Raw genomic sequence first — 24,677 nt, forward strand, 5'->3', positions numbered from 1 at the left:
AGTCACTGGATGGGGCCCTAATCCAATAGAATTTATGGCCTTCCAAGAACAGGAAAAGACAGCAGAGATAACCTTTACCACTTCCGCCACTTCTCTGGAGCACAGAGAGAAGGCCATGAGGACACAGTGAGAAGGTGGCCATCAGCAGGCTGGGAGGAGCGACCGCACCACAAAATGAATTTTCCAGTATCTTGGTCTTTGACTTCTAACCTCCAGAGCTGTGAGCAAATAAGTTTCTGCTGTTTTGAAGCCACCCAACCTGTGGAATCTTTCTATGGCAGCCCTAGCAGACTGATATGCAGATTTTAAGGCAAAATAAAATGAGCTTAACTAACTTGACTAAAGAAGCTAGAGAAAACAATAGCAAGGTCAAAAAAAGAAGAAAGAAATGAGCCAGAATTAGCAAAGAAATTCAAAGCTGGCTCCTGAAGGTAGAAAAATCTACAAGTGTAATTTTAAAAAGAGAAAAAACACTAATTGTAATGAAGATGACATATTTTGATGAAAGAATAAACACGCAGATCACTGAAACAGAAGAGAGAGTTCAGAAATAGACCCACAAAAATATAGTCAATTGATCGTTAACGCAAGAGCAAAGGCAATTCAATGGAGAGAGGATGATCTCTTTAACATGGTGCTGTAATAACTAACTAGATGTCCATGTGAACAGGAAAGAAAAGAGAAAAGAAAAGAAAAGAACACAACAAAAACAAAGGGAAGGGAAGGGAAGGGAAGGGAAGGGAAGGGAAGGGACGAGACGAGACGAGACGAGACGAGACGAGACGAGAAGAGAAGAGAAGAGAAGAGAAGAGAAGACAGAGAAGGCCAGACAAGACCAGACCAACTCTAGACATCTTACACTTTTCACAAATACTAACTCAATTGAATTACAAACCCAAATGTAAAATACACAACTACAAAACTTCTAAAAGAAAATATAGGAGAAAAAGCCATGTGATCTTGGGTTTGGGGATATGTTTTCATATATAACACCAAAAGTATGATACATGAAAGAACAAAATTGATATATTCAACTTCATTAAAATTAAAAACTTCTGCTCTACCAAAGACACTGTAAAGAGAACAAAACAACTAGCCACAGGCTTGAAGAAATTATTTACAAAACACATATCCAAAACACACAAAGCACTTAAAAAGAAGAAAACAATAATCCCATTTTTTCAACTTTTTTAACAGTTATTTATTATTGAGAGACAGAGACAGCACACAAGCAGGGGAGGGGCAGAAAGAGAGGGAAACACAGAATCTGAAGCGGGCTCCAGGCTCTGAGCTGTCAGCACAGAGCCCGACATGGGGCTCGAACTCACGAACCATGAGATCATGACCTGAGCCGAAGTCGACACTTAATGGACTGAGTCACCCAGGAGCCCCACAATAATCCAATTTTTTAAATGGGCAAAATATCTGAACAGACAACTCAGTAAAGAAAATACACAGGGGCACCTGGGTGGCTCAGTCGGGTAAGCGTCCGACTTCAGCTCAGGTCACGTTCTCACGGTCTGTGAGTTCGAGCCCCGCATCGGGCTCTGGGCTGATGGCTCAGAGCCTGGAGCCTGTTTCCGATTCTGTGTCTCCCTCTCTCTCTGCCCCTCCCCCGTTCATGCTCTATCTCTCTCTGTCTCAAAAATAAATAAACGTTAATTAAAAAAAAAAATACACAAATAGCAAATAAGCATCTGGAAAGATACCATCATTTGTCATTAGGGAAATGCAAATTAAAACAACAATAAGATACTACTATCTACCTGTTAGATTGGCTAACATACAAAAAACAATACCGATTACTGCCAAGGATGCAAAGCAACAGGAACTCTCACTGTTTGCAGATAGGAATATAAAACTGTACAGCTAACTTGAAAGACAGGCAGTGTCTTTCAAAGTTAAACAGTGTTACTATATGTTTCAACAATCCTGCTCCTAGATATTTACCTAAACGGAAATTTTATGTCCACAAAAATACCTGCATACCATGTGTAAAGCAGTTTTATTCATAATCACCGAAAACTGGAAGCAATCAAGACACCTTTCAATAGGTGAAGGTATAAACAAACTGTGGTACATCCATAAAATGAAATACTATTCAGGGACAAAGAAAGTAAGCAGCTCTCAAGCCACAAAAAGACATCAGATGAATCTTAAATGCAGAGTGCTAAGAGAAAGAACCCAATCTGAAAAGGCTACATGCTGTATGATTCTAATTACATACCATTCTGGAAAAGGCAAACTACAGAGGCAGTGAAAAGACCAGAATGGCTAGGGGTGCAGGGGCAGGAGGGAGAGTTGAATGGGAAGTCACACCGGGGATTTTTCACAGGGGTAAAACTATTCTGCACGATCGTCTAATACTGGTTACATGACACTGCACGTTTGACAACCTATAACTTCACAGCACAAAGAGTGAATCTTAAGGCATGAAAGTTTTCAAAGTATTATTAGAATGTGAATTAGAATTAGAATTCTTATTAGATGTCATAGAATCCCAGGATGGAATGTAGAATGTGACCAAACAATCTAACTATGTTACAAATCTCTGAAGCGATGTCACTGGAGGGGGCAGAGGAAAAAGGTGTTCACCTTGAGTAACTTTGGAAATGAGTGGATCTGCAAGCCTAAAGGCAGTAGAGATGGCACCTGAGCACTGGACTCCAGCTGATTGTTTCCTATAGGGGTACAGGTGAACAGTTTTGATATCACTAAACGTATAGAAGTGAGCAATGGGTGAATGAAGGGCCAATGGTGAGAGCCAGGTTTCTCCTTGTTGGGAGTGGAGATTACAGGTAACGAAGGGGAAATGGCTAGAATGATTCATGTGGTAAAATAATAAAGTCGGAGATCTCAGTATAAACTCATGTTTAGCTTAACATAGATACAGATGGTTACACATAGAAATATTTAGGGGCGCCTGGGGGGCTCAGTCGCTTAAGCGTCCAACTCTTGATTTTGGCTCAGGTCTTGATCTCATAGTCATACCACACTGGGCGTGGAGCCAGACTGGGATTCTCTCTCTTCCTTCTCTCTCTGTCCCTCCCCTGCTCATTCTCCCCCCCCCCCACCTCAAAAAAGTAGTTTATAAAAAAAGTACTATTTAAAAATAATGCAGGGGCGCCTGGGTGGCGCAGTCGGTTAGGCGTCCGACTTCAGCCAGGTCACGATCTCACGGTCCGTGAGTTCGAGCCCCGCGTCGGGCTCTGGGCTGATGGCTCAGAGCCTGGAGCCTGTTTCCGATTCTGTGTCTCCCTCTCTCTCTGCCCCTCCCCCGTTCATGCTCTGTCTCTCTCTGTCCCAAAAATAAATAAACATTGAAAAAAAAAATTTTTTTTAAATAATGCAGGGGTGCCTGGGTGGCTCAGTCGGTTGGGCGTCCGACTTCCGCTCAGGTCGTGATCTCGCAGTTTGTGAGTTCAAGCCCCTCATCAGGCTCTGTGCTGACAGCTCGGAGCCTAGAGCCTGCTTGGGATTCTGTGTCTCCCTCTCTCTCTCTTCCCCTCCCGCACTCACACTCTGTCTCTCTCTCCTTCAAAAATTAATAAACATTAAAAAAAATTATAAATAATGCATACAACAGGTTAGTATACCCACAAATATTTCCTTTCTCAGAGGCTCAGAATCAGTGACTCCCCACTAGCAACAAGCACACCCAGCATCCAGATCTTGGTATCTAATATCTTTCTCCAGTCAGAGGAACCAGGGCTCCTTGAAGAGACAACTGATTCTAGGTCTCAGATACAAAATACCCAAGCTGACTCTGGTGCATCCTGTAGTGCCAGAGAGTAAGGAAGTGTTCAACAACAACAAAACAAAACCCACAGTTGTTGAAGGCACATCAAAGGGACACAGGAGTCAACTGAAAGAGCTCCCAATGACCAAAGCTGGAAAAATTTGAGCAGCAAAATAAAGTAATATTAGATTAAAATCCAGTGTATGAAATAAATATCCACAAGTCTATATTGATATAAATAAATGATTGAATAAACAGACACATGGGAAGAAAAGACAAATCTCCCATGCAGAATAATTCAAAATAATTTATGTAAATACTCTGCCTTCAAGGAGGTGAAGCATAACTGCCCACCTCTCAAGTAGGGGCTGTGCACAGTAACTTCCTTCCAGAGAAGACAGGATGGAAAGGGGGAAAAATTGAAGAACTTCACAGTGGAGAACTCTAACAAACACCTCTTCAGCCAGGTGATCAAAGTTAATTAACATCAACAGTGATGAGTCATGTTGACAGTTATGATGTGATGAAATGGAAATGGCATTTTAACTCTATAGTCTTCCAAGAACATACAACCCTAGTCAACCATAAGAAAAGCATGGATAAATTACAATTTCTGGAAATTCCACATAATACTTGATCAGTACTCCTCATAACTGCCAAAGTCATCAAAAACAAGGAAAGTCAGGGGGTGCCTGGGTGATTCAGTCAATTAAGCATCCAACTCGATTTCAGCTCAGGTCATGATCTTGAGGTTTGTCGGTTCAAGCCTCACAACAGGCTCTGTGCTGATGGTGCAAGACTGCTTGAGATTCTCTTTCTCTCCCTCTGTTTCTACCCCACATTCACTCACTCACTCTCTCTCTCGCTCAAAATAAATAAATAAAGCTTAAAAAAAAAACAAAAAACAAAAAACAAAAAACAAGGGAAGTCTGAGAAAGTGCACAGCCAAGAGTAGCCCAGAGAGACAGGAGGACTAAATGCAATGTGCTATCCTGGACGGCCCCTGGAACAGAAGAAAAAGCATTGGGTAAAAACTAAAGTCTGAATAAAGTGTGGGTTTTAGTTAATAATAATGTATCAATATTGGTTCATTAATTGTAACAAACGTACCATACTCTGGTAATAATAGGGGAAACTGGCTGCACGTATATGGGAAATCGTTACACTACCATCCTAATTTCTCTGTAAATCTAAAACTGTGCTAAAATAAAAAGTTAATTTTATTTTTTTTTATTTTTTTTCAACTTTTTTTTTTTTATTTATTTTGGGACAGAGAGAGACAGAGCATGAACGGGGGAGGGGCAGAGAGAGAGGGAGACACAGAATCGGAAACAGGCTACAGGCTCCGAGCCATCAGCCCAGAGCCTGACGCGGGGCTCGAACTCACGGACCGCGAGATCGTGACCTGAGCTGAAGTCAGACGCTTAACCGACTGCGCCACCCAGGCGCCCCAAAAAGTTAATTTTAAAAAAGAAAACATTTTAGATTAAGAGGAGAAAAGGAAAACACAAATGAAATTAGGAATAAGAATACGGAATGTAATAAACAAGGAGAATTAATCTTTTAAAATACTATATGAAATTTTTTTTAGTAAAATGTTAAATCTTGGTGAAATGGATATTTTGGAATCTCCCAGACATGGGTGTATTGCCAGAATTGACTCAGAAGATGAGAAAACTGAAATCTAATAGTAAATATGAAAGAAGCTAAGAAAAGCGTCGGTGAATTGCCTCCAAGAAATTATTTGAACCAGATGGTTTTTCCAGTGAAATCTTTCAAGTTTTTAGGGAACAGATAATCCCCATGTTATATAAACTATTTCAAAGCATAGAAATAAATGAACATCCAGCCCCAATCATTTTATGAAGTGAACATAACCTAACAAAGCATAGGCACACACCTCCTAACCCCACCTCTAACGTCAACACCATAACACACGTGCACATGGACACACACACACACAGAGAAAATCTCATTATAAATCTCATAAATACAGATGCGAAAATTCTGAATAAATTCAGCCATTGAAATCTGGTACTAAATTAAAAGAATAATCCTCTCTAACCAAGAAACACTGACCCAGAAATAAAAGACTTTCCTAGCATTTAAATACATTGATTTTTAAACATTAGTGTGTCAAGACAGAAAAATTTTATGATTGTTTAAATAGATAATAAAAGGCATTCATAAATTTCAACACTAAGTCTTTATGAAGTTATCAGAATAGGAATAATTATTGAAAAGGACACAAAAATTCATACACTTTCCAGGTGATCATAAACTAACAAGACTCAAAGCAAACAACTAAAGATAATTAGAATTGATTAGGTAATTTCATTATCACTGAGAGCCAGAAGAGATCAATGTCCCAACTCAAGCAGTCAGGCAGAAGAGGGCAAATCCTTCCTTCATCCATCTTTGAGTTCTATTCAGACCTTCAACAGCTCAGCTGATGCCCACCCACACTGGGGAGGGTAATGTACGCAACTCAGTCTACCAGTTCAAATGCTAGTCTCTTCTGGAAACATCCTGGATGATACACCCAGAAATAATGCTTAACCCAGACATCAAGGCATCCCATGATCCAGTCAAGTTGACACATAAAATTAACCATCACAAAGACTGGATGGATGATGAAACCATTAATCCAGATAGAAGAAACATACAAAAGGAGGAACAGATTTCAACACTAGGAAGTAAAGGAGAGGGGAGAAGAAAAGAGGAAAGCCAGAAGGAAATAACGATACCTGTAAAAATGTTACGGGTCCATGACTGGCTACCTGTGCCAGATGCTACAGAGAAGTCACATAGGATAAAAATTGGAAATATGCCACCAGGTTTAGAATCTAAGAGGACTCCTGATGAGGTAGTTTCTGTTGTGTGAAAGGAGAAAATACAGACCACCGAGGAGTTGAGAAGTAAATGGAAATTGACCAGGTAGCCCCAGTAGGTGTGGATTATTCTTTCAAGAAGTCTGACCTTTAAGGAGAGGATGGAAAGTGAGTGGTACCTGTTTGGGAGCAGGGTAAAGAACCCAGGGAGGAGGTTCTATCTGTATCTTTGGCTGGTTTGATGGCTCTTTTCTGTTTTAGGACCAGAAGATTCAAACATAGTAAACTGAAGACAAGGAGACAGAGAAGGAGAGATAGAAGCTCTACATGAGACACAGAATGATGGATGGATCAGGAGCCAGGGGCAGAGTGAAAGGGATGGGACATCGTTGACCTTGGCCTTGGAGAACAGCACCTTGTCTCACTCTGAGGTAAGAAATATGGGGGATGGAGTATAGTCAGAGTGCACTTTAGGGACAGAAGGATAGAATGTGAAAGGGATTCCCACCGAGGTGACTGTTTTCTCTGGACAGTAAGCAGGCCAAAGTGAAGGACTTGCAGAAGACAGTAGGAGGTTAAACAACCAGAATAATTTGCAATAGCCACTTTGGAGAATGCAAAAGACATCAGTAGGCAATACTGAGACTGTAGCAGAGGTTAAAAGCCAAAATTCCTTAGCTATACTGGTTAACGCAAGTGATTTTCTCCCTCAATCCTCTGCAAATCAGAGCTGGAGAATTTTCTTAGAATATTCAGTGTTAACACCCATGAGCAGAAGTAGCATATACCTGTATTTCACAGAAAATCACAGAGGTATTTACCGGCCATTAGAAGCCTGATTGATTAAGATGCCACTGTTGTCGTGCTTACATGCACTTACAAATTTGGAGCTGGAAGCACAAGAGGTCAGGGTAACAAAGGAAGAAGGAATGACCTCCATTAAAAACACTGATGAGGAACAATCCTATCACTGCCTCAGAGAGTACGAATTCTATCTCTATCCATCAGAGAAATTCTAAAAACTAAGGGAAAACTCCGAGTATGATAGAGTTTTGATTTTCACCAGAGTTCTCTACAAAAATGTAAAAGCGGTCCCTCAAAAATGGGGTGGAAAGACTTGTAAAATATTTCTAAGATCTCTAACAAGTGCAATATTGTCTACTTATTGTCTACTTCAAACAGTACTTAAACTTGAAGTTATTAACTCTGGATTATGAAGTCAAAATGTGGTAAAAAAAAAAAAAAGAATCTAATGTGGTTTTTATCTTTCTCTTGGCATCAAGGCCCCACTTGTGTTTAGTACCTGTCAATAAAACTAAATATACAACTCAACAATAAGTATCTTTTCATTTGTTTTGCTGTTGGTTCTTTGTGATGTTAGCAGGAGGCTAGGATGTATTTGGTGTTTGGGGGAGCTGGAAAACAGGTTGGAAATTGTCATTGTTCCACCTGCCCAAAGTCCCTCAAATTACTCTTAAATAAAAGCCTAAGCAAAGGACTAGGGAGACAAGGAAGAATACTATCCTAGGGTGCCTGGGTGGCTCAGTCGGTTAAGATCTGACTTGTGATTTTAGCTCAGGTCATGATCCCATGATTGTGAGATCAAGCCCCATGTCAGGCTCTGCCCCTGAGTGTGGAGCCTGCTTGAGATTCTCTCTCTCTCTCTCTCTCTCTCTCTCTCTCTCTCTCTCTCTCTCTCTCTCTCTTTCTCTCTCTCACTGCTCCTGCCCACCAAAAGAATAATAAAAATTTTTAAAAAGAACACTTATCCTAAGAATTTCTCCCTTTTTCCAAAGGGAAAAGAGGCAGAAAGGAGGTTTGGGTATGTTTGTAGATACGTGTTTAAAGTTCAAGTTTAAATCAGTCTGGCTCTAAATATATAAATATCTATAGGGGCGCCTGGGTGGCGCAGTCGGTTAAGCGTCCGACTTCAGCCAGGTCACGATCTCGCGGTCCGTGGGTTCGAGCCCCGCGTCAGGCTCTGGGCTGATGGCTCAGAGCCTGGAGCCTGTTTCCGATTCTGTGTCTCCCTCTCTCTCTGCCCCTCCCCCGTTCATGCTCTGTCTCTCTCTGTCCCACAAATAAATAAAAACGTTGAAAAAAAAAATTTTTTTAAATATATAAATATCTATATATTTATAGATATAAATATATCTAAAATTTATAGATATAAATATATCTAGTGCATATTTTAACTAGATGCTGCCACCTACTGGATAATTTACAAGGGTTTGTGCTTTCCTGGTAACAAAGAAAAACTTATGGAGGGGAACAGGGCAAAAGAATTGAATTGTTTTCATAGAAACATTTTACTTGAAAACTTACAGCTATATATAAGCTTGATCAAAATAATTGTTTCAATTTTATATTTTTAATTAAGAGAGATAGCCAAAGTTCAGTGGATAACATGGGAAAGAAACTAATCTCAAAATAGAACAGATGTAAGTAGTTTTGCACCACTTTCTAATATGTGACTGTGTTGTAATAGCAGGAATTTGAAACTGTAAAATCACTGCTATGTGGTCAAATTGGACTCTTGCATTTCTCTTCATTTCTTTCATACATGCAGTGAAAATATTCTACTAATAATACCTTTCTTAAACTGAGGATTCCAAAAATTTCCTCTTCTAGAATGAAGTAATAACTGTTATGTAAAATATGAAGAAAAAGCATGTAATCAGGCTAATGATGCAGTCCAAAGTAAATATCTCCTATGGTTTTTAAGATAGTTAGAAATCAAATCAATATGTGACGGTTAAACTTATGCCTAGGATGCAAAAAAAAAAAAAAAAAAAAAAAAAAAAAAAAAAAAAAAAACCACACCAGGAAATTTCATTAAGGAATCTGCCTTCTAAAAAAGACCAGTCACCAAAAAAGCAAAAAGAATCTACTTAAATCTCAAGAGCCAGGAACACAGTAATAGCATCTCTTCACTGGTGCACTAGTCTGGCGTGATCTCAAGACAGTAAGTAGCAAGAGTGAAAAGAAATAGGCATTTGGTTCACCTAATAGTATCTTTTATTCCCATTTCCTTTTACATCAACACTACTTTTGCATCTTATCTGCTCTGAGCACGATAAACACTGCCAGTACACAATAATTGACTAAGAATTCAAAATCTAAGAACTGAAACTCTAACATGATAATGTTTAAACCAGTGGTTCTCCCTGAACATGGGTTTCAGGTCCCTGGTAACTCCAGTTTTCAGCTCATAAAATCCAATTAATTTCCATGTCAGAACATTAGTACTAATCTAACATCACTGTAAATGTTTTCAGGGCCTATAGTAGTCACATGACTCCAGAAGTGTGAGCTCTATAGGTTTAAGGCAAATGTACATGGCATGAGCTTTAAAAACGAAACGTCTTTGGTTGGGCACCTGGGTGGCTCAGTTGGGTAAGCGTCTCTTTGTTTCAGCTCAGGTCATGATCTCACAGCTCACAGGATCGAGCCCCACAGTGGGCTCCAGGCTGACAGAGTGGAGCCTGCTTGGGATTCTCTCTCTGCCCTACCCCCGCTCACTCGGTCGCGTTCTCTCTTTCAAAACAAAACAAACTTTCAAAAAAATGAAATGTATTTGATAGTTCTGCTTTAATTTTGAAGAAAAGACAACAGGGGCACCTGGGTGGCTCAGTCAGTTGAGTGTCCAACTCTTGATTTCGACCCGGGTCATGATCTCATGGTTCATGAGTTCAAGCCCCACATCAGGCTCTGAATTGACAGCACGGAGCCTGCTTGGTATTCCATCTCCCTCTCTCTCTGCCCCTCCCCTGCTTGCTCTCTATATCTCTATCAACATAAATAAAAAAAATAAACTTAAAAAAATAAAAAATGAAGAAAAGACAACTGATAAAAGTCTTGCCCTGCAGGGCCAAAAGTTCCTTTAATAGTGAACTCTATGCCTGAAAGGTTAATGTCAAAAGCCCCCTTTACTATTTTACAGTCCCTGCTCCAGAGTCAACCACAGGAGGTACATATGCCTCTTAGAAATGCCCCATCCATTAGAGAAATCAGCATTTAGCTCCAGCTTTCTGAAATATAGATGCTGAGATACTGTAACATCAGTTCTTTATTTGGAAATCCATGTTCTTTATTTGGAAGTCCTGCTTCTAGGAAGATACGGAATTACTGACAGACGTGAAGGAAAATATAAGAAATTGTACTTTTCAAGACAGGTTATATTCACACCATAGCCTTCAGACACTGAAGGGAGTAAAACAGCATTCTATAAATAGCCATAACTTTAGAGGTGCTTTGCAGTCTTTCTTCTTAGTGTACTCACAACTGAACAACTCTCAATGAGAAAAACAGGCTTGAGAAAAACATGTTCTCGCCAAAAAAACTTCCCAAAAAAAGACAATATACCTGCCCTAATAAAACGTATTATAAAGCTACAGTAGTAAGAACAGTGCAATGCTAACATTAGAACAGACAGAAACAGGGGCGCCTGGGTGGCGCAGTCAGTTAAGCATCCGACTTCAGCTCAGGTCACAATCTCGCGGTCCGTGAGTTCGAGCCCTGCGTCGGGCTCTGGGCTGATGGCTCAGAGCCTGGAGCCTGTTTCCGATTCTGTGTCTCCCTCTTTCTCTGCCCCTCCCCCGTTCATGCTCTGTCTCTTTCTGTCTCAAAAATAAATAAACGTTAAAAAAAATTTTTTTTTAAATAAAAAAAAAGAACAGACAGAAATATTATAATGGAAGAGAATAGAAATTTTGGAAACAAGCCCAATTCATGATAAAGTTAGCATTCCAAATAAATGAGGGAATGATGGATTATGCAGTAAAAGTACTGAGGTAACCCGTGTTAAAATCAAAAACAAATAGAGAGAAACCTTAGAAATGATCTGATCAGACAACACCAGTTTAGTCATACAAATAAAACGTAATTTAGCGTCTTTTGCAAGAGTAACTTGACCTGGATCATCTCTTGCTTAGGCCTCTAGAAATCATAAGTAAAACTTAGTGTCTTCCAAAATTGATATGAAGTAACCATTCTGCTTTATAACAAAATACTCCTGAGCTTCAGTCCATGTTTTGGCTTCAGTGTTCCCAGTTTGCAAGCTGACTTTTTTCACGCGTGCATGATAAACTTCTACTAATTACTACCGTGGCGACTCTTTGAATTTATTTCTGTTATTTGTGATCTTTTGATGCTAGCTAACAAACTGGGGGTGGGGGGAACCACCAAATCAACTCTCTACCTCATATATGACAACAAAATGAGTTCAAAGTAGACTAATATTTTAATTTTCATAAAACAATAACTGTACAATACATTTTTATGTCATCTTACACTGGAAAAGGACTTTTTAAGCGGAACAACAGTCAATGATAAAAGAAAAGAAATGACTGGGGTGCCTGGGTGGCTCAGTCGGTTAAGCTTCCAACTTTGGCTCAGGTCTCGATCTCATGGTTCATGAGTTTGAGCCCCATGCCGGGCTCTGTGCTGACAGCTCAGAGCCTGGAGCCTGCTTCAGATTCTGTGTCTCCCTCTCTCTGTGCACCTCCCCCGCTCATATTCTCTCTCTCTCTCTCTCTCTCTCTCTCTCTCTCAAAAATAAATAAACATTAAAATTTTAAAAAGGAAAAAAATGACTGATTTAGCTAAATAAAAAAATATTCAGTTTGGGAGAGAAAGAAATACCACAAAACTAAAAATAAATTAGAAATAATGTTTTTTATATTTATGACTGTCAAATATTAGCATTCTTGATATGTAAAGGAGTCCTTCTAAACAATAAAAAGGAATACTTCATTTCATAAAAGAAAAATTAATTCACAAAATGGCTAAAAGAATAAATACTCAACCTCCTTGATTATTACAGAGGTATAAATTGCGACTCCATTTTAAAAAAAGCTTTAAAACAACTATTAAACCCATTGTTATCATGGGTATACAAAAACAATTCTCAGATACAATATTTGATTTGTATTTGATACAATATTTGTCTAAATTGGTAAAACCTTTTAATAAGTCAATATGAATAAAAATCTAGGGACACCTGGGTGGCTCCGTTGGTTGAGCATCTGACTTCAGCTCGGGCCATGATCTCACTGTCCGTGAGTTCAAGCCCTGCATCGGGCTCTGGGCTGACAGCTTGGAGCCTGGAGCCTGTTGCAGATTCTGTGTCTCCCTCTCTCTTTGCCCCTTCCCCATTCATGCTCTGTCTGTCTCTCTCTCTCTGTCTGTCAAAAATAAATAAACATTAAAAAAAATTAAAAATATTTTTATATATGGATACAATTTTTAAAAGGCCCAAGCCCTTTGACTAAGTGATTTCTCTTTGAAGTTGTATTCATTTCCTGTAGCTATTGTCACAGTTTAACACAAACTTGGTCACTTAAAACAACAGAAATTTATTCTCTCACAGTTCTAGAGGCCATTAGTCCAAAGTCAAGGTGTCGGTAGGGCCACACTCTCTCCAGGGGCCCTCAGTGAGATTTCATTCCTTGCCTCTCCCAGTATCTGGTGGCTGCCATCATCACCTTGGCTGTAGGCCACACCACTCCAATCCTTGCCTCAATCTTCATGTGGCTTCTCTTCTGTGTGCCTCTTCTCCCTCTGCCTCTCTCTTATGAGGATACCTATGATGGATACCTATGAGCTCATGTAGAGCTCTCTTCCATATTCCAGGATTATATCCTCATCCTAAGATCCTTAACTTAATCACATCTGCAATGACCCTTTTTCCAAATAAGGTAACATTCACAGCTCCTAGGAATTTGACATGGATATCTCTTGGGAGGCATTTTTTTTTTCAACCTAGTTGTCAACCTAATTTTTCTTTTTTTTTTTTTTTTGCTTCTGTCCTTTTCTTTTTTTTTTTTTTAAGAGAGAGTGTGAGAGTATTAGCAGGGAAGGGGGCAAAAGAAGAGAGAGAGAATCTTAAGCAGGCTCTAACTCAGCAAGAAGTGAGACTGGGGCTTGATCCCACAACCCTGGGATCATGACCTGAGCTAAAATCAAGAGGTGGACACTCAACCGACTGAGCCACCCAGGTTCCCCACAACCTAGCTTCTCAACTACCACAGAAGGTAACAATGGAATAATTACTTAAGGATGTTATTGCAGCATTATGTATAACTGAAAAAAATTGAAAAAAAGAAATAACCTAAATGTTTAATAGCAGAATTTTAGTTAAACAAATTATGGTACATCTATGTAGGGAATTAATATACAGTCATTAAAGATAATGCTGACAGTATAAGGAATATAGTCAACGCCATTGTAATAGTGATGTATCAGATCAGATGGTAGCTATACTTGTGGTGAACTTAGAATAATGTAGGGAGCACCTGAGTGGCTCAGTTGGTTAAGCATCCGACTTTTGATTTTGGCTCAGGTCATGATCTCGTGGTTGGTGAGATCAAGCCCTGTGTCAGACGCACATCATCTGAACAAAGCAACCTGGGATTCTCTCTCTCCCTCTCCCTCTGTCCCTCCCCTGCTCATTCTCTCTCTCTCAAAATAATCTTTAAAAAAATAATGTATAGACATGTTGAATCGCTATGTTGTACATCTGAAATGAATGTAAAATTGTATCAACTATACTCAAAATTTATTTTTTATTTTTGTTAATGTTTATTTACTTATTTTGAGAGACAGAAAGCATGAGAAGGGGAGGGGCAGAGATAGAGGTAGAGAGAGAATCCCAATCAGGCCTCGTGCTGTCAGCACAGAGCCCAACATGGGGCTAGATCTCACTAACCATGAGATCATGACCAGAGTTGAAATCAAGAGTCAGACGCTCAACTGACTGAGCCACCCAGGCGCCCCGACTCAATTTTTTTTAAAATGCTGATGCAAATCATTCCAGTTATCTATTGTTACATGAAAAGAATCACCCAAAATTTAGTGTCATACAGTAATAATTATTGCAGGCAAGATCAACTAATGGATACTAACATTAATGGACAACAGTTTGAGGAAAGATATTTGCATAAAGTATCTCGCCCATGATATTTATTAATTATAAAAGGAAAATTAGTAACTTTACAATAGAGAAACATAGCAGACACTACCTTAACCAAGTTTTCAAGGTTACTATCACCAGTAACATCAGAACTTAACCTTAGGTACCCTGAGCGTGACTGATCGAGAGCCCATAACTTCTGGGGTATTCTTGCCAAAAATGCATTAACTCTATCTAATCAAGGGAAAACATCAGACAAACTGAAACTGAAGGATATTTTACAAAATAGCTGACCAGTACTCTCCAAATGCGTCAAGACCATGAGAGACAGGGAAAGATGGAGGAACTATCACAAATTAGAAGAGACTAAGAAAACATGACAACCAAGTACAAAAGGGGATCCTGGGTTGGATACTAGAAAATAAAAAGGACATTAGTGGAAAAACTGGTGAAATTTTAAGAGGGTCTGTAGTTTAATAGAATTATACGCACATTAACTTCTTAATGTTGATCACTGTAAAGTCAACCCTTGAACAACATGGGGGTTAGGGGTGCCAAATCCCCATGTAGTTGAAAATCCATGCATAACTTTTGACTTCCCAAAGACTCTACTAATGGCCTACTGTTAACCAGAGGCCTTACCAATAATGTAAGCAGTCAATAAACATACACTTTGTATGTTAAATGTATTATATCTTGTATTCTTAAATAGAGTAAGCTAGAGAAAAGAAAATGTTATGAAGAAAATCGTAAGAGGGGCGCCTGGGTGGCTCAGTCGGTTAAGTAACCGACTTCAGCTCAGGTCATGATCTCACGGTTCATGGGTTCCAGTCCCGCATTGGGCTCTGTGCTGACAGCTCAGAGCCTGAAGCTTGCTTTGTACTCTGTTTCTCCCTCTCTCTCTGCCCCTCTCCTGCTCACACCCTGTGTCCCTCCCTCTCTCTCAAACATAAACATTAAAAGCATTTTTTTTAAAGAAAAGAAAATAAGAGACAATGCATTTATAGTACTGTGAAGAGTCCACATATAAATGGACCCATGAAGTTCAAACCCATGTTTCTCAAAGGCCAACTGTACTATGGTTACACAAGATACTAACATCAGGGGAGGCTGGGTAAAGAGCAAACAGGAACTCTATGTACTATTTTGAAATTTTTCTGTAAGTTTAACATTATTCCACAACAAAAAGTGAAAAGAAAAAGAAAAAAACAAAAACAAAAAAACTTAGTGGCACAAAACAGTGACCATTTTATTATGCTCATGATTCTGTGGGTCAGTAATATGAGGGACACACCAGGAATGATATGCCCCTGCTCCACCATGAAGGAGGCCTCAGCTGGGGGACTGCACTGGGCTGGAGATGTCTGTGACAGCTCACCTGAGACCGTGTGTCTGGCCTTGGCTATCCTCTACATGACATTTGTTAGGAATGCAATGGCCAAGGTGGCTCCTTCTTTCACATCTCTGGTGCCGGCCAGAGATGCTGACCAGGCAGTGTATTAGTTTCCAGGGGCCGCTGTAACAAGTAACTGTGGAATGGATGGCTGAAAACAATAGCAATTTATTCTCTCCCAGTTCTAGAAGCTAGACATCTGGAATGAAGATGTCCACAAGGCCATGCCCCTCTGAAGTCTCTAGGGAAGAATCCTTCCTTGCTTCTTCCCAGCTTCTGGTGGCTCCCAACGACCCCCTGCCATTCCTTGGCTTGTAACTACATCATTCTAAGCTCTGCCTTTATCTTCACATCACCTTCTTCTTAACCACGTCATTGTGTCTCTGTGTCTTCTTTTCTTACAAGAACGCCAAACTTCAGCTTTAGGGCCCACCTAATCCAGTAAGATCTCATCTTAACTAATCACACCTGTAAAGATTCTATTTCCTTTTGTTTGTTTGTTTATCTATTTATTTTTGAGAGACAGAGAGAGAGTGAGAGAGAGCACGAGTGGGGGAGGGGCAGAGAGAGAGAATCGCAAGCAGGCTCCTGTCAGCGCAGAGCCTGACATGGGGCTCAATCTCAGGAACCATGAGATCATGACCTAAGCTGAAATTAAGAGTCAGATGCTTCACCAACTGAGCCACCCAGGCACCCCTGCAAAGATTCTATTTCTAAATAAGGTCACATACTGAGGCTCCAGGTAGACGTGAGTTCTGGTGGAACACTACTGAACTCACTGTAGGTCAGAACTGGCCAACATCACGTCCTCTGGGTAGCCTTCATATGGCTTGTTTGGACTTTCTCACAGCATGGCAGCTTCAGGGTAGTCTGACTCCTTACAGGATGGCTGGCTTTCCTCTGAGTGGGCCTTCTAAAAAGAGAAGCCGAAACTGCCAGTCCTTTAACGGCAAGGGCTGGAACTGGTGGTGTAGGATTACTTCTGCTGTACTCTACCAGTCAGTGTAGTCCTAGCCCAGCCCAGACTGAAAATACAGGGAGAAAGAGACCCCATCCCTATCAAGGACTGGAATGAACATCATAGAGGGAAGGAACTATGGCAAACATCTTGGAAACAAACTATCACACAGTTCTGCCCTTACTGACAGCTAAGGGTGCCCGTGAGATAAAAATTAGTAGGAAACAGATTACAAAACACCATATATATAATTTGATCTCATTTTTATTTTTAAAATATATATAGATATCTGCATGGAAAATGTCTCAAAAGATAAAGAGTAAACAAAAATATTAATAATGATTATCTCTGCAAGTTAAGAATTATGGTGATTTTTTTTCTTCCAGTTTATCAATATTTTCTAATACAGATTATGCATGTATTATTTCTATAACCAAATAGAAGAAGTAGAAAGTAAATGATCTATTATTTTAATAGGCAAATCATTTTGGGTTTTTTTTTTTAATGCCTTTTATTTATTTTTGAGAGAGAGAGCATGAGTGGGGGAGGGAATGAGAGGGGAAACAGAGGATCCAAAGCAGGCTCTGTGCTGACAGCAGTGAGCCCCATGTGGGGCTCGAACTCATGAACCTTCCTGAGCCAAAGTCAGACACTCAACCAACTGAGTCACCAGGTGCCCTTAGTTTTTGGTGTTGCAATTAGGATATATAAATGTAAATTTCAACAAAGCCAATCTAGATATACATCTGTCTAGGAGAAACTCAGATTCATTTTTTTTTAAGTCCTTAGTCATAGAAAGGACAACCCAGATAGGGCACTCACTTCCTGGATAGAAACATTTGGTGCATTCTAAATCCAAATCCCCTGGGCCCAAGCAGCTTTTGAGCTCTCACCGCTGGATCCAGAAAGAAACAAACCTCAAGGAATTTCATTCACATCAAAACTCATGCTAACCATCAGCAATAGTCTGAGTCAGGTTGTTGAGGCTCTGCAATGTTAGACACTCACTTTGCAAAAGACAAATGGATCCCAGGAGTCTCAGAGAAATCAGGGGCCCCTGATTAGAGTCAGTTTTACCCCCCAACAGTATTGGATAACCACTTACGCGATGCAGGCTAAAGGATTTCCAAAGCGTCCTGCCAAAAACCTAGCAACCACTTCCCAATCCCCCAAATTTTCACCACTGTATAAGGAAGCTAAAGGCTACATGACTCTATCACACTTCTTTGGGTGAAGAAGGAGGAAGAGAAGATAAAGGAGGAGGAGAAGGAGGAGGAGGAAAGGAAGAATGATAAATATACATACACACAGATGGCAAATTAGAAACATGCATAATGATTTGGCTGGTCTCAAAAACAAGACTGGAAGAGAACAGGAAACAGGACGGATTTTTATGAAAGGGATGGCAGAAGCCTGAGTGACACATCGTGGGAGGATTCTAGGCAGTTAGGAGACTGCATAGACTGGGTGTCTAGAGGCCTCTTAGAGGCACAGGAAGTAAAGGCAAAGACATATTGTGTCGATTTCCCAATTTTTCACTGCCCTGTCCCCCTCACTCTTGAACAGGTACAAACCCGAGAAGCCTCTGAAACTTACCGATGCTCAGGAAAGTTCCATATAATCCTACCTAATGTGATCATTTCCCATAGAGAAGAGTTAAACTCACAAAGAAAAAGAAAGAATAACTTAACTGGGAGTTTTACTTTAATTCAAATATTCTATGACTCTGAGATTTAAAAAAAAAAAAAAAGATAAATTTTACTCACCGACAGTTTCTTCTGATGCAGCAGTCAAAGCTAGAAACTTTTTTGTATTTTCCATCTCCTCATTACTTTGCAAAGCTTCACTAGTTTTTGCAGACTAATAAAAGAGAAACAAGGAAAAGAAGGCAACTACACTCTTCAATATTTTGTACAGTTTCAACATGGATTACAAATTGTGTAATTTGTAATTCCACAATTGACCTGAACAAAAAGGGACAGGTCATTTTTATCCCTTTAAATAGGAAATCTATTAATATCCCTGTTCGCACAAATTCTAGCAATGAATAGTCCCAAACAGAGTTGTAATATATGTCTATCATTATATACTCATTATCTCGCTTAAATCTTCTTCAGCTTCTGTTTAATATTTCCATAACTAATGAGTAGCCTAAAGGTCCATCATGAAATTATAGTTTCAGACATTTCAGGATTGATACTATATTTTATTATGGGTCCAATTATTATTCCTGTTTCCAAACAAGTAAAACTTTGCTTTGAGATTCAACAGGAATAAGTGATAGGCTAACTTTTTATGACACATTTATACAAATCATTTCTCTAGTTTAAATCACTGCATTGTGTATGGTGCTTTCTACTCCATGGTCTTCCTGGGAATCTTGTAAAAATGTATTCTTTGTCACTTCATTATTAATGCAGAGCATCATCTAGGAAATGTCCTTGAAGTCAGTCGACTGAGGAAGGAAGAATTTATCAAAAACAACTCATCTGTTATTACAGTGCTCCTTACCTAAAAGTGCTCTCCTTTACGGGACAAAGTTCAAATATGAACCAATGGCTAAATGTCAAGTCAGAGCAAATATATGGTCAACTTCCACCCCTCAATACTACAGAGAATAAAAGTCCAAGAAGGCCAAGGAAAGTTAATCGAGCACTAGAGATGTACTGAGACAGAAGCAAATAGAGCATGGTCACAGACCACAAGCACTTTACAGCTTCTAAGAGATCTTGACCAGCATGTGAAACAGTGAACACCCCACTTCTTGGTCACAAAAGTTTACTTAAAAAATAATGGTGACCAGGGGGTTAAATTTGTGTATATTTATGTGTTTATCTCCAAACCGTAAGCTTGCTGAAGAAGCAGCAAACAGACTTGATGAAAGTAGGGACCCCATCACTTTCTGCTCCAGAAACGGAGGAACCCCAGCCTGACACTGGTAAGAGAGGTCTGCTGTGATGCCCATGGAAAACAAACATGGCAGTGTGGTGCCTGAAATCTGGAATTCTGCAAAATTACCTTGTCTAGTTCCAGAAAACGATCTCCCTCACCTCCCCCCCCACACACACATGCATATACACACCACCATCCTACTTCTACAAAATAAATCAATAAAGGCAGACCACATTAATACTACCACAGTCCATGCTTTTCTTACTCATCTCAGAGGAAATTATTTCTTCCACATCAGCAATGGTGAGACAACTCTTACCTTAAGTTCTTCCCACAGCTTTATTCTCAGGTCTAGACCTTGCTTCTTAATTTCTTTTTCTCTGTATTGTTTCTTCACCAATATTTTATCAAGCCTCTTCATCTTCTGAATAGCATCTTGAAGTTGAGAATCTAATTCTTTTAATTCAGGTTCATCTATATTGTGTTGAAAGTAGGAATGAGCTTGAAGTTTGGTACAACCAGAAAGTTTCGTTTTGTTTTTACTGTTTGTTCTTTCATTCAACAAATGTTTATGGCTGGTGAGAACAACTGACATATTTTACAAGGTGCTTTCACACATATTTTTTTCATATGATTATCGAACAACCTATGAAATATAATTATCTAACAACCCGGTTTTACAGCTAAAATAACTATCTTTTCTTTTTTTTTCCTTTTTGAAAATTTTTTTGAGTACAGTTGACACACAATGCTACAGTTTCAGGTGTATAACACAGTGATTCAACAACTCTGTAGCAGGCTATGCTCACCACAAGTATAACTACCGTCTGTCACCATACAATGCTGTTACAGTGTCATTGACTACACTCCATATGCTGTGCCCTTTATCCCCATGACTTAATAATTTCATAATTGGAAGCCTGTATCTCCCACTCCCCTTCACCCATTTTGCCCATTCCCTAACCCCCTGTTTCTGACAACCATCACTTTGTTCTCTGTATTTACAGGTCTCATTCTGCTTTTTTGTTTGTTTGTTTGTTTATTCATTTTTGGTTTTGGGGATTGCACATATAAGTGAAATCATATGGTATTTGTCTTTCTCAGTCTGACTTGTTTCAATTAGCATAATACCCTCTAGGTCCATCCATATTGTCACAAATGATAAGATCTCATCATTTTATGGCTGCCTTATGTTCCTCTCTGTGTGTGTGTGTGTGTGTGTGTGTGTGTGTGTGTGTGTGAGAAAGAGAGAGAGAGAGAGAGAGAGAGAGAATGTACACAACATCTTCTTTATCCATTTATCTATTGATGGACACTTGAGCTGCTTCCATATCTTGGCTATCGTAAATAACACTACAATAAATATAGGGGTGTGTATATCTTTTCAAATTAACATTTTCATTTTCTTTGGGTAAATACCCAGTACTAGAATTCCCGGATCATATGGTATTTCTATTTTTAATTTTCTAAAAAAATCCTCCATACTGTTTTCTACAGTAGCTGTACCAATTTATGTTCCCACCAACAGTACACAAGGGTTCCTTTTTCTCCACATCCCCGCCAACACTTGGAAATAACTCTGTTCTTTCAAATAGCTAATAAATTATGGTATTGAACTCATAGGTGGGTCTTATCTCATTTTCAATCCCAAAATATTTCTCCTTCATTCTGGTATACCTTCTATATTCATAAGTAAGGAATAAGGAATAAGACAAAGACCCTATCCTAAAACTGCTTCAGACTAAAAAGAGAAGGCATGTAGCTATTTGTGAAATCGATGCAGCAAAATGTAACCTGTCAAGAAATGAAATGATTCCAACACAGAGAAACAAATTCAGAAAAGCACTCTATGTAACTAGACAGCTTTTATCTATGCCCCTCCCATTTGTTCTATTTTTTTTTTTTTGAAGTACCTAAAAATGGATAATTGGTAGTAACTTATTTAAAGCTAAGGGCTCTTTAGAACTTTCTTCACTCAAGTTTTTTTTTTTTTTTTTTTTAACGTTTATTTATTTTTGGGACAGAGAGAGACAGAGCATGAACGGGGGAGGGGCAGAGAGAGAGGGAGACACAGAATCGGAAACAGGCTCCAGGCTCTGAGCCATCAGCCCAGAGCCTGACGCGGGGCTCGAACTCACGGACCGCGAGATCGTGACCTGGCTGAAGTCGGACGCCCAACCGACTGAGCCACCCAGGCGCCCCTCTTCACTCAAGTTTTAACTTATGATTAATGATAATGTTAATAATAGCAGCTAACATTTATAGAATTATCTGATATGCTCAGTGTTAAGGGCTTTATTTACAGGCATTGTGTCATTTAATACTCATCATAATCCTGTCAGGTAGTATAGTTATTGTCCCATTTTACAAATTAGTAAACTGAGAATAATTTGTAACTGAGTTACATACACGTCCAAGATGATATAAGTAGTAAATGGCAGGGCCAGTTTCCACCCAGATCTGTCTGATTTGAGAGTCAAAACTGTTCACCACCAGGTAATATGTCCTCTGTGAAGTCTGATGAAAGATGTTAATCTGGCAATGAGCATAAATGCTCAAATACTGAAGTCTCAGCCACTCCAGTTTAGGAAGTGGCATATTATGCTAAGAAAGACCAAATTTTGCAACTTTTTAAAATCCAAAGAGTCCAGTGTGTTTCCCTATAATGTACATCACTTCGTCTTCAAGGAAAAGGGGATATTTTCAGAAGGGAACTAGCTTATCCAAAAAGAATACTGATCTTATTGATAAGGAGGCTCTAGAGATCTTGTTGCTTACATATTTCACATGCAACAGCCTTTAGTTATAATTCCCAAATGCCAATCCTTGCACTCCATATACAGAGGTGGTCTATACAGCAGACATCTGGAAGTAACTCATGCAGTTCCAAAACAGTATAAATAATTTCAGTGTAAACTGGGCCAATAGCTAATCGCAACTATAATGCCTCATTTCCTGATAACTATAATCCTGAGTCACCAGGCCCAATTTTGAGAGCGAAACTCATCCCAAATATACTCTTAAGTCACCATTTCTCAAAGTTTATGACCTCAGCTTCCCTTAACAACCTTAAACATTATTGAGAACCCAAAGTAGCTTTTATGTTATATCTATTGATAATTACCATGTCGGAAATCAAAAATGAAAAATATATATTTATTTATTCATTTAAAAATAATAAACATGTTATTAGTAATTACATGCTAACATAAATATAACATTTTTATGACAAGTAAGTATAGACTCCAAAAAAATTAAGAAGGGCATTTTTTAAAATTTTTAATATCTAGCTGAACAGAAAACAGTTGGATTCTTATATCTGCTTGTATAATCTATTGCAATCTCTTGTTTCAGTTAGAATGTATGAAGAAAATCAGGCCTCATACAAATATGTATTTGGAAAGGGGAAGAGAAATTTAATAATCTTCTCAGATAATTGTGGATATTCTTCTTCGATACTACATCAAAACTCGACAAGGGGTGGTTTCTTAAAGAGTGGTTGTAATGTGAAATACGTAACTCTATCAGTGAGCTTTTTGTATTTGTTCCATTAAAATCCATGCATCTATCATTTGTGCTGAATGGATCTTTTACCCTTCACTGGTCATTTGGAAAATAGTGGTTCACTGACTTACGCAGACCTTCAAAATGTTAACACGTTTCAGGATACAGTATTTTTTATTTATTTATTTATTTATTTTATTTTTTTAACGTTTATTTATTTTTGGGACAGAGAGAGACAGAGCATGAACGGGGGAGGGGCAGAGAGAGAGGGAGACACAGAACCGGAAACAGGCTCCAGGCTCTGAGCCATCAGCCCAGAGCCTGACGCGGGGCTCGAACTCACGGACCCCGAGATCGTGACCTGGCTGAAGTCGGACGCTTAACCGACTGCGCCACCCAGGCGCCCCAGGATACAGTATTTTTAAAAAATCACATTTGTTCATATTGCCATCAAATTTTATCGGAAAAGTCTAAGTCTTGGAAAGCTGTCAATCTCACAGTGGCAATCTACACAAGTTTTCCAAAATTCTAATTTTCACTTGAAAGTCCAAATTTTATCACTGACGAAAGATACTGTCGATTATTTTCCTTGAAACGACACGCTCATTTCATCTTTAAAAAAAAAAAAAAATGACTTCCAACTACCCAAGTCTGAATGATACTAGTTGGTCCGTCAGTCATTCTTTCACGTAAGAATGATGCTCCGTTAAAAAGCGGCCAGCTCGGTTCTCGACTTAAACTATCATACGAGTACTGTTCCTCAACACAAACTTCCCATTTTGGTGTAGAGCAGAGTTGCTATATACATACCTCCCATTTTACCTCACAGGCAATTAAACAGATGTGTATTTCAAGTCCAGGTTTCATGAGATTAACGATTTCTACTGCTCCACCAAAGATGTTCTTGAGTGACACAGGCTATTTCTTTTCCCTCCCAGTGGCTGGTCACCAAGAACACAATGACCGGCTAGTACAATGCGATACGCTGCCTGGATTCGTGCTAACACAGGAGCAATTTTACTCACCGTCGCTTTTGTGCCGTCACCGCAAATGTCCACGTAGTGGGCGGAAAGGCAGGTATCATTATTTCAGTATTACGATGAATTATATTACTGATATATCAATATTATGAGGAAAGAAGTTTTTACTTTGCAAAATTCCTAAAAGGGGCTCAGCAATCCCCCAGGGCTCTGCACACCACATTTGGAGACACGCTCTCCACTCTGACCAGTATTAATTTAATAACCAGGGTGGGAAAAAAGGAGTCTTTTAAAATCCAAAAGTTACTAAGATCAAATGGGATTATCCTGAAAAAGCATTTAGAAATTACGGGATACATTTTATTGTATCATTGAGACATCAAAAATATCAATAAATCCTGTCATAAGTGGCAGAAATACTTCCTACTTGATTAACGTGAAATGCCCCCAGTAACGATTTCATTAAAT

The 24,677-nt window shown here is 39.2% G+C and overlaps 1 protein-coding gene and 1 long non-coding RNA gene across 3 annotated transcripts in view; one reads left to right on the top strand and one right to left on the bottom strand.

Moving 5' to 3' along the window:
• Positions 1-24,677, bottom strand: part of FSIP1 (fibrous sheath interacting protein 1) — a 199,896-nt gene that overhangs the window by 162,073 nt on the left and 13,146 nt on the right. For both annotated transcript variants that reach the window (XM_086710334.1, XM_025919980.2), the window contains exons 4-5: positions 20,045-20,199; positions 18,600-18,693 (exon numbers count right to left, since the gene is read on the bottom strand). In XM_086710334.1, coding sequence (XP_086566460.1) covers positions 18,600-18,693; positions 20,045-20,199 — 249 coding nt within the window. The remainder of the gene's footprint in view (positions 1-18,599; positions 18,694-20,044; positions 20,200-24,677) is intronic.
• LOC147580171 (uncharacterized) lies at positions 2,557-24,300 on the top strand. The gene is made up of 3 exons (XR_015252577.1): positions 2,557-2,695; positions 6,832-7,001; positions 24,168-24,300. It is a non-coding gene; the product is annotated as an uncharacterized LOC147580171 (long non-coding RNA).

This window comes from Puma concolor, chromosome B3 (genome assembly GCF_028749965.1).
Source record: "Puma concolor isolate L17-30 chromosome B3, mPumCon1.1.hap2, whole genome shotgun sequence".
Lineage (NCBI taxonomy): Eukaryota > Metazoa > Chordata > Mammalia > Carnivora > Felidae > Puma > Puma concolor.